The following is a 10,608-nucleotide window of genomic DNA, read 5'->3' as shown; positions in this document are numbered from 1 at the left end:
TATGTGCAAAATACATCAGCATTGCTATTTGGTAAGTGCCCCCTTGATCAAATGTATGCAATATCCAGATATACATTTGTTTTGTGCATCAAAATGCACACATTTTACAGGTTGGTATAGGGCTGGGCGATATGGCCTCTAAATGATATCGCGATATTTTTTGGCCATATCGCGATACACGATATATATCGCGATATTTTGACATTTCCTCTAATCACTTAAATGCTTGATTTAACCCTTTGATGCATACAGTCAGGCCAATATGATTATAATAAGTCCCTGCAACATACGTTTGCATTATTAAACCATGAAGATGCTTTAAAAAATAATTTAATGAAAATGTACTAAGAGTAGTCTACTGACACTAATAAAAAAATGTATATCTAAGACAATTTATATAAAAACTCTTGGGTGCCTAAGACTTTTACACAGTACTGTGTTTTCTATCCACTCTAGCCAAACACACACATATATATATATATATATATATACACACACCCTACTGTGAGAAAATAATCACACAAAGGTATAATGGCTTATAGCAGACTTAATGATTTTTAAATGTTTATATCATCAACTATCCAGTTAGTATTTATACTGTCTAACATTTGGCTACTTTAAATCATTGAATGTAGAGAGGGGGCGAGAATGAACGAGCCAGCCCCCCCCCCCCCCCCCCTCGGATTTTGTTCTAGGTTCGCGTTTTGATAGTCTGCCGTAGGTGATGACGTCACACTCTAATGTAAACAGGAAGAGATGGAGACACACGGAGATGGAAATTGAATGATATACAGAAACGAATAACCAATAAATATGAAGTTATGTTTAAACTTCTGTTGTCAAGCGTTGTCAATATAACCCACCCCCTTTCCTCACGAACTAGTCTTGTGGAGTCCGCTTTGACCGTTTTCCAGGGTTAGCAGCTATCGCTAGTTAGCTTAGCATAATCCTAATGGATACCTTGGTTAGCAGCTACCGTTAGCTCATTGCTCGTGTCAATTAAATTTAAAGGTCCGCGCTGGTCTGTCTAATGAAATTACAACCGCAACATTATATCGCACTGTACAGCCATGACTACACTAACGTTAGCCTATAGCTCCGCCGTCCCTGCTACACTCTGGACCAATACACTAACGTCAGCCTAAAGCTCCGCCGTCCCTTCTCGAGGAAAGCACTGCGAGTGTCTCTCGGCCGCGGGCGGCGCCATATAAACTAAATACTCGATGTTCGCGATATAGTACAGTACTACATCTCGGGTAGAACAATCCGCGATACATCGAGTATACTCAATATATCGCCCACCCCTAGGTTGGTATTGAAGATAAAGCACAAAAAAAGAATTATAGCAAAGGAAGTTTCTCCAATTTTATTAATTTGTTTAGAAAGCAACAAACATATTTAACGATTGGATTTGGCCACTCTCTCCAACTCGTCCTTCTTCTTGATGGCGTAGGAGTTGGATGAACCCTAAATGGGGGTGTGGAGAGTAAGATTAGTATACCTAAATGACTAACAAATGCAACACAATGAATACCAAATAAGGACAACAGGCCTCATCAGCAGGACTTCCATTAGCTGGCATTTACCAGCCATCTATAAAAACACATTTCTTATTACATTCACTGTGGCGAGTGAATATACATTAGTGTGTGGCTTACTGTATCAGAGTTGGTGATCGACTGGGCCACAAAAGACTACAGCCAATGAATAAACAACGATATTTGCTCTGCGAGCACTCTAGCACACCAGGACAACGGGACAGTGTCGAGGCGTGACTCTAGCCTCGCTTTACACACAGCAGGTACAAATAACTCACATTCCAGCTACCAGTTGTTTTTAAGCCTGAAAACGTAAAACATTTATGAATAAAAAGAATACTGCCCTGACAACGACGAGAGGTTGATTGCATTTTCAGGCATTGACATCACCTTCTGGCGACACTCGAGTTCAACAACAATAACGAAACACAAAGCCCGCCGTTATGGTAGGCCACACTAATGGCGAAACAAATTTCTCTTTATACGATATTCCTCCACTAAAAACATTAACAATGAAGAGGAACATACTGAAAACGTGAGGCAATACCAGCTAAATTACTTGATATGGCGATTAAATGCATCTCATCGGCCACGTTGGCCAGCCTAAATAAATGGCCAGTGTAGCGGAAACCAGTCAAATTCCATGGCATGTTTTCAAATGGACAAAAACTCACCTTGGCTGCGTTGATCAGCTCATCAGCCAGGCACTCTGCGATGGTCTTGATGTTCCTGAAAGCAGCTTCTCTTGCTCCGGTGCACAGCAGCCAGATAGCCTAAAAGACCAGAGATTGGAATGTGACTGGGTGAGGAATAAACTATAACTGAGAAATACAGCGTGAACATGTATAATATCTTCATGAATCTCAAAATGCAAATGTTTCTGAGTTGGTGATCGACTGGGCCACGACAGACTACAGCCAATGAATAAACAAAGACGTTTGCTCTGCGAGCACTCTAGCACACCAGGACAACGGGACAGTGTCCAGGCGTGACTCTAGCCTCGCTTTACACACAGCAGGTACAAATAATTCTCAGGTCAACACATAATTCACATTTCAGCTAGAACGTGTTTTTATGCTGAACATTTATATAAAAGAATATATAAACAGATCCAATGACTTGGATTTAGTCTGCATTTCAGATACAGCAGTGGACTAAAATGGCAATCAATTGCCTATATGAGCAAACAGAATCTTGTAATTTATACAAATGTTACAAAATGCTATTTAGGTTGTCCAAAACACCATCTGTGATAAATAAGCAATTTGTATTTGTTTATTATGCTAAAAGTGAAAATAAATATTGTGGTAATGAAATATTTCAAACAGTTCAATTAGGGCTGGGCGATAACGATAATTATCGCGATAAATTATTTCCTCGAAATAAACATGAAACGTGGTCGCAAAGTTTCGATATATCGATTTTCCAAGCTTGGATATCAGCACACACAATTCCAGTGAAGGAGACCCGCGGTGCACCTCTGGGTAGGAAACAAGGCTGGCTAGGATCATTAGCTTGCACGCCGCTATTTTATAGTGGGTGTGTGGTGTGAATTCTGAGGGTAACGGTTAGAGTAGTGTGGGGTATGCGGTGGACGTCGTTGCAATGTATTGGGGCGGAACGGAGTATTTTAGGGTGATAGTTAGTACATTGACATGGGATACACCGCTTGCTCTGGCGCGCATTTGCGTATTATTGTGCTGGAGTGTTTGCAGGGGCGTTTCCGGGTTAGCATATAAAATGCTTAGTATCAAACTAGGGGTGGGAATCACCAGTTTCATCACGATATGATATAGATTCTTTGGACAACGATACGATATTTGCCGATATCACAAAGTCTGCCACGATACGATTCAGGTGCCCATTTAACACAGTCACATTTAGATCAACTAAAAAAAGGCTATGGAAATATCAATTGACGTTTTTATTTTTGAGCTCTTCCAGACATTTAAATGAAAAACAATCTATTGTTTTTAATACAAATAGACCTCCTGTTCACTGTAAAGTGCCACGTTTTTATATATTGAGCTTTAAACTTTAAGTCAAATGTTTTGGAACTCACAACACGCAAGCTAAAAACTCTTCCTACAATTGTTTTATGTTGCATGATGATCATATGTTTAAATAACATCTGTCCATCCTCAGTAAATAATATCAATATAATAATACTCCTGACTTCATCTGGTATTTTCAAACACACGCATACACACACACAATGCCCCTCCTCTCCTCCTTCCCCTCTCCGTTTCTCTCTTAGCTTAAGCAGCTAATGTAACGTTAATTTAGGTCTGCCCACGCGACGTGGGCATAAAAGAATGGCGACGATGCAAAGCATGTTAGATGCATTTGACCTGTTGCGGGGAAAAACTGCACAGACTTATATCGGATAGCAAAATAGACGACTGAAGCCCTGCTCTCGCTCTGCTGTACAGAGCTACACGGAGTTTCACCGGGGCGGATATGACGTCGCCGGATTTTCAAAATAAGAGTATCGCAATATGAATCGATCTTTTTACGTTGCATCGATCTCATTTGATTATTGATAATAGATCGATATATCGATCTGGATCGATGTATCGTCCCACCCCTATATCAAACTGAAGCAAATTAAATATATTGGTTAATATTACATTAGAACCCTTGAAATAGAACTGTGTTAGTTCCATTCTTATAATGCATATGATCCAGTGGCGGTAGGTTGCCCCCTGGTGGAATATAATAATCTATGCACTGGGCCCGGGGCGGTTACTGCGTTAGAAGAAGGTGCGCGGACTGATGACGACATCAACTCGAGACGAGACATTCAGTTGTTTTGGCGGTCGGAAATCACCCATAATCACAAGAAACATTCACTCAAAAGTTTTGGTGACCGGGCATTCTCATGAGCTGCACCCCGACTCTGGAACTCCCTTCCTCAGACAATCAGACTCTCCACCTTCAAATCCCACCTCAAAACCTACCTGTTCTCCCTAGCATTCAACCTTCCTTACCCATAACCACCCTCCTCCAACCCACCACCACTTTCGCCTGCCCTACGTTCTCCCCTTTCCAGCCCCCCCCCCACCCCCCCTTGGTTTTCCCTTACTCTCTTCCCGACTGTCTCCCCTACTCACTCCCGTATTTGTTATCAGTTACTCGTGGTTTTATGTTCCCGTGTATTCTTATTGTTCTCTGTTTCCCTGTGGTTTTATGTTTCTTTATTTTCTTTGTTTCTTTTTTGCCTATTGTCAGCGACTTTGAGTCTTTGAAAAGCTCTACATTTTAATTGTATCTCCTATGCTGGCACAAGCACTACCATAGCGTGGAGAGTAGGGGTGGGACGATACATCGATCCAGATATCGATCTATTATCAATGATCAAATAGGATCGATGCAACGTAAAAAGATTCATATTGTGATACTCTTATTTTGAAAATCCCCTAGTGAGCATATCCGCCCGGCCGCAACAACAATATCTCCGCAGGGCGGCTAGGTGGTGTAGTGGGCAAGGCGCTTGCCATCAACGCTGGAGACGCTGGGTTCGAGTCCAGCTCTCGGCGTTGCTATCAGCTTGGCTGGTCGTTCATACTAACACAATTGGCAGTGTTAGGGGTGGGAAAGCTGATGGGTGGGTCCTGGGCGTTGTGGACAGCGACCCCTACAGTTCGGTCGGGGCGCCTGCACAGCCAGCGAGGGTAGGATCTGGAGGGAGGTAGTGTGACCTTCCACACGTTACACTCTCCCGGTGAGAATTTGCGCTGCCAGGCTGGCTGCCAGCTGGCTGCACATGCGTCGGAGGAAAGCATGCGACAGTCTCCGGCCTACCGGACCAACAGTAGGGGGGAGTGCGCAACAACCAGGAAGGGGGTTGGGAATCGGCATAACGACTAACAGTGGGATGGGAGAAAAATCGGAAAAAGGAGGGGGATTTTTTTTTTTTTTTTTTTAATAAACAATATCTCCGCATGTGTAGACGTTACAGCATAGCTCCAGAGTCCACCTACTTTGCGACCCGAAATAAGAAATAAGTGCCTGTTGTTTTCTTACAACAGGTCAAATGCATCCAACATGCTTTGCATCTTCGCCATTCCTTTATGCCCACGTCACGTTAAAGACCGAAATTAACATTACATTCGCGTAAGCTAACCTGATCAGAGCCATAGAGAGAACAGCAGAGGTCCATTAGGGACTGGGGAATGGGGGGGCATTCTCCCTTTCTGTGCGTGTCTGCGTTTGGAGGGGCATTCTCCCTTTCTGTGTGTCTGCGCTTGGAGGGGCATTATCCATTTCTGCGTTTGGAGGGGGATTATCCCTTTCTGTGTGTCTGCGTTTGGAAAGAGGGGTTTTAGGTTGAGAGTTCCAAAAAATGTAACTTAAAGTTTAAAGCTCAATTTATCAAAACTTGGCACTTTACAGTGAACAGGAGGTCTATTTGTATAAAAAGATTGTTTTTCATTTAAATGTCTGGAAGAGCTCAAAAATAAAAAAGCCAAGCTAAAGACATTAGGATAATGAGAAGGAAGGATGAGTGAGAGAGATATGCGTTTGTATGTTCTATGTTTCCTGTTGTGTATTTGTAGGATTGGGCAAGATAGGGGAGGGAAAATGGGAAATGGGAGGGAGGATGGAGGGTCCGTACAAGGTCCTTGAAATGCTAAATACTTGTATTTTGACACAAGGTAGCGCTAACTGTCGGAGATTGGCTTTGAGCCATGAAATATTGGATCCGACTAAAGGTGTATTCTTTACTCTTTATTAATTATTATAAATTTTTGCTATAGAAAACAGCACTTAAAAGTGAACTGCATCACTTTTATTTTTTAATTCTCTTTTTTGAGAAAGTCCTTGAATCTAATTTTGCAATGTATGTGGGAACCCAGGAGGGAGGGGGGAAGGGCGAAAATACAAAATATGTCATTCAATGTGTAATGTATCCAACTGTACCTTTGATGACTAATAAATAAATGTTTAAAAAAAAAAAAAAAATGTCAAATGATATTTCCGTTGCCTTTTTTGAGTTGATCTAAATGTTAAATGGGCATATAATAGTCTCATATCGATCGCAGGCACCTGAATCGAATCGTGGCAGACTGTGATATCGGCAAATATCGTATCATTGTCCAAATAATCGCTATTGTATCGTGATGAAACTGGTGATTCCCACCCCTAGTGGAGATATAACACAATACATTCATGGAAATATACTAAAAAGCTATTTATGGCCGATAAAAATCTCAGGCTGGTCGTTTTTATTTTTTATCTAAAGCTAAAAAGGATGAGGAATCGGATTCTCATTAAACATTTTGAAATATGAAATTGCAAATATAATCAATTGTTGATTTTCCTGGTAAATTAATAGTTTAGATTAATCGATAAAATAATCAACTGATTAATCGATAACAAAATAGTCATTAGTGACAGCCATACAATAAATGCATACACCCCCCCCCCCCCGCATTCATCAGATATTGTTCTCAGCTCAAACTAACAAACAGCCCCAGAGTTCACTTGGAAGTGGACAGAGACCACTTCAAAAACAGGTGGACCAAGGTGCTGTAGTTTACGTGGACCAGAGCGCAAATGGATAAACTCCCTAGGGTTGGAGCTTTTACCGTGAAAGTCTTAAATGTTAAATATATTACCTGGTTGACTCTACGGAGGGGGGACACGTCCACAGCCTGCCTCCTGACAGTACCGGCGCGACCGATACGGGTGGAGTCCTCACGGGGTCCACTGTTGATGATGGCGTTCACCAGCACCTGGAGGGGGTTCTGAGGACAAGAGAAAAAGACAACAAACATATTTAGGAAGACGTCCCGTCAAGACGGAACAGCCAAAGCAGATACCAACACGAATCGCCTTGTGCCAACTTCAGGCACCAATCATGTCAAATATCTTCATCATGCATCTCAAAATGCAAATGTATCAGAGTTGGTGATCGACTGGGCCACGGCAGACTACAGCCAATGAATAAACAACGATATTTGCTCTGCGAGCACTCTAGCACACCAGGACAACAGGACAGTGTCGAGGCGTGACTCTAGCCTCGCTTTACACAGCAGGTACAAATAACTAAGAATAAATAAATACATTTAAATAAATTAATAGAAGTTGCAACCATATTGCGATAGGCCCCTCCCATTTCCCCTTTTAGCCAATTGGCATGAACATACACACTTGACCTCCATGCCCACGTTCAGCCTCCTAGGGCAAAACATGTGGCCTAAAAGAGGTACCACCCCGCAGTAAAACAAAACTATGAAACTGTACTATTATGAAATACGTAGCAAGTCCAACGAACAATACCTATACGACTTACCCTTAGCCGCCAGAGGTGTACCCTTCCTGCTGACTTGTTATACAAAATTCTAAGTCGCTTTGGATAAAAGCATCAGCTAAATGTAAATGAAAGGGGGTGGGGTTACTTGAGTATTTTGTAGCAGCCAAGTCTAACAGCACAGCTGCATACAATTAATTTCCAATGTAGAGGAGCGTATGCAGTACCTCGCAAATACCTTGTGGCCGCATACTCTCTTCTACAAAGGACATTAATTGAATGCAGCCGCACTGCTAGATTTGGCCGTTTGTCAGACCATTAAGTAGTCTCTCATAAAATTTTATAAACATAGTCCCACGTCCTGGAACCAAGGCTTAGTGGGATGGTACTCTGGTCATATCAGATGACCTGCCAGACTACAGTACTACTACGCTCTCTGGACACAATCCAGAGTATGACTGTCTTTAATTCACTGTACACACCTCCCCAGTCAGCAGGTGGATGATCTCGAAGGCATGCTTGACGATGCGACAGGTCATCAGCTTCTTGCCGTTGTTGCGACCGTGCATCATCATGGAGTTGGTCAGACGCTCTACGATGGGGCACTGGGCCTTACGGAAACGCTTGGCTGCATAACGGCCTCCCGAGTGTGGCAAGTACTTGGCGTACTTCTCTTTCACAGCGATGTAATCCTGTCAGGAAAGAGGGGTTGTGTTGCATTTACAATATGCTTTAGGGCTGACGTTTTACTTGGATAATTAGAAAGTGTAGTGTGTCTGAGTTGGTGATCGACTGGGCCACAATAGACTACAGCCAATGAATAAACAAAGACGTTTGCTCTGCGAGTACTCTAGCACACCAGGACAACGGGACAGTGTCAAGGCGTGACTCTAGCCTCGCTTTACACCACAGTGAACAATTTTTCACTCCCCTATTGATCAATTGATAACACTTTTAACACCCATGATGCTCATCCTTACCTGCAGGGAGATGTCATTGATCTGCACATCGTCAGTGCTCCACTTTCCAAAGAGCTTGATCTCTGGGGTCTCAGCCACTGCCGGGGCAGTCTCCCAGGACTCACTAGTCACTGAGAAGAAATCACAGCATGCGATGAAAAATACAGCGTTTGAACATGTAAAATATCTTCATGCATCTCAAAATGCAAATGTTTCTGAGTTGGTGATCGACTGGGCCACAACAGACTACAGCCAATGAATAAACAAAGACGTTTGCTCTGCGAGCACTCTAGCACACCAGGACAACGGGACAGTGTCCAGGCGTGACTCTAGCCTCGCTTTACACACAGCAGGTACAAATAATTCTCAAGTCACATTTCAGCTAGAACGTTTATGCTGGACATTAAAAAAAACAGATCCAATGACCCAAGATTTAGTCAGTGTATTTCAGATACAGCAGTGGACTACTGGCAATCAATTGCCTGCCTACACAGCAAACAGAATCTTTATTATACAAACACATACAAATGTTACAAAATGCTATTTAGGTTGTCCAAATCACCATCTGTGGTAAATTAGCTATTTGTATTTGTTTATTATGCTAAAAGTTAAAATAAACCTTGTGGTAATGAAATATTGCAAACAGGAAATATTGCAAACAGTTCTATAATAGGAAATCAAATCACAAGTGTTGTCCCAATGTGAAAGTATGTACATTCATACTGCCAGTGGCAGCCTTGCATCCAGCTAACTTAGATCCCAATTTAAAATACATATTTGTTTAATTTAATCGTATTCGCAATGAAGGCAGGTCAACTCGGTTGCTAACGTTAGCTATGGCCAACATCCTCCATCACCACGCACAGCTGCGAGACCACTGAGGGGGAAACGTAGGAAGCAATGAGAAAACGAAAGAGTCGTTGACAGTTCTGCTAGGAGTGGACCATGATTATCAAAAGTGCGATTATTATGCCACGATTCAAGTCAAGCTTGCTACTATATCAGGGCCCTAATATAAGCCTGAATCAAGTACTAGCGTAGCTCTCAGTATCTAACCAACGTTAGCAGATTGGTGTCATGCTAGCCGTGTACTAGTTAGCCCCTTACGTGACTGCGATCAGGGGCTATGTACTAGTAATTACAGCTAGCAATAGTAGTAACGCCAACGTCGCCAAGTGTTGCATGAACAAGATGCAAACAATATATAATCGGTACATATTGGTGCGACGTTTCGTTTAAATACACGTTGTTGTGTCGAAACACTGGGACGAGCTAAGGCAACGGGATAGCAGCACATCAACACGCCGAGTCTGTGGAGGGACGCGTGTGTTAGCAGCGGTTAGCCACATGCTAACGCTCTGTACTGCTGTGTTCCGAGGCAACGGTCATATCAAATTAAACTTGATTTCGGCACATTTACGACGAATTACTCTTATTCCTCGTAGGACTACGGGATATTTGTTATCCATGTACTCGACAATGTCCATTTGAATGACATTTGTGGCACCAAACATTTACATTTGTAACTCACTTGTGTCTGCCAGTCTGTACCACACTTCTCAGCGACGGAAAAGGGCCTTTTCGAGGCGCCTCGTGGAGATATCCGGTGGGTTGGTTGGTTCCATCCGGTTTGCAGAGCATTTATGGAATTGTAGTCCCTCTAAAAAAACTTGAATGAATGAATGAATGAAAACTTTATTAACAGATTGCAGAATGGTACAGTACAGTACGGCTCAATACATACAATTGTTAAGGGGATGCAGACCAGAGAAAGACTTTCGTCTTGTTTACATCAGGGTCCCCCATTTTCAATTCATCGTAACATATATGACATACAGATAGACAGTACTGCTAC

At 42.4% G+C, this 10,608-nt stretch overlaps 1 protein-coding gene across 1 annotated transcript; it reads right to left on the bottom strand.

The window, feature by feature from the left end:
* Positions 1–1,351: 1,351 nt before the first annotated feature.
* On the bottom strand, positions 1,352–10,341 carry rps5 (ribosomal protein S5). The gene is made up of 6 exons (XM_084312668.1): positions 10,285–10,341; positions 8,775–8,884; positions 8,277–8,486; positions 7,160–7,288; positions 2,213–2,311; positions 1,352–1,467 (listed from the first exon to the last, which is right to left on the bottom strand). Coding segments are annotated over exons 1-6 (618 nt in total). The 5' UTR covers positions 10,286–10,341; the 3' UTR covers positions 1,352–1,398.
* Between the last annotated feature and the right edge of the window lie 267 nt (positions 10,342–10,608).

The sequence above is a fragment of the Notolepis coatsorum genome (genome assembly GCF_963971535.1).
Source record: "Notolepis coatsorum genome assembly, chromosome: 4".
Taxonomy (NCBI): Eukaryota; Metazoa; Chordata; class Actinopteri; order Aulopiformes; family Paralepididae; genus Notolepis; species Notolepis coatsorum.
The sequence above is the reverse complement of the archived record's forward strand: the minus strand, read 5'-3'. Positions and strand labels throughout refer to the sequence as shown.

What these genes read in the sequence shown, in the direction of transcription:
- rps5 (XM_084312668.1), bottom strand. An exon ending in TCCACCTGCTGACTGGGGAG is followed by an intron (nt 7,289 to 8,276) that starts GTGTGTACAGTG and finishes TCTTGTCCTCAG; the next exon opens with AACCCCCTCCAGGTGCTGGT. An exon ending in CCCTCCGTAGAGTCAACCAG is followed by an intron (nt 2,312 to 7,159) that starts GTAATATATTTA and finishes CTGGTCTTTTAG; the next exon opens with GCTATCTGGCTGCTGTGCAC.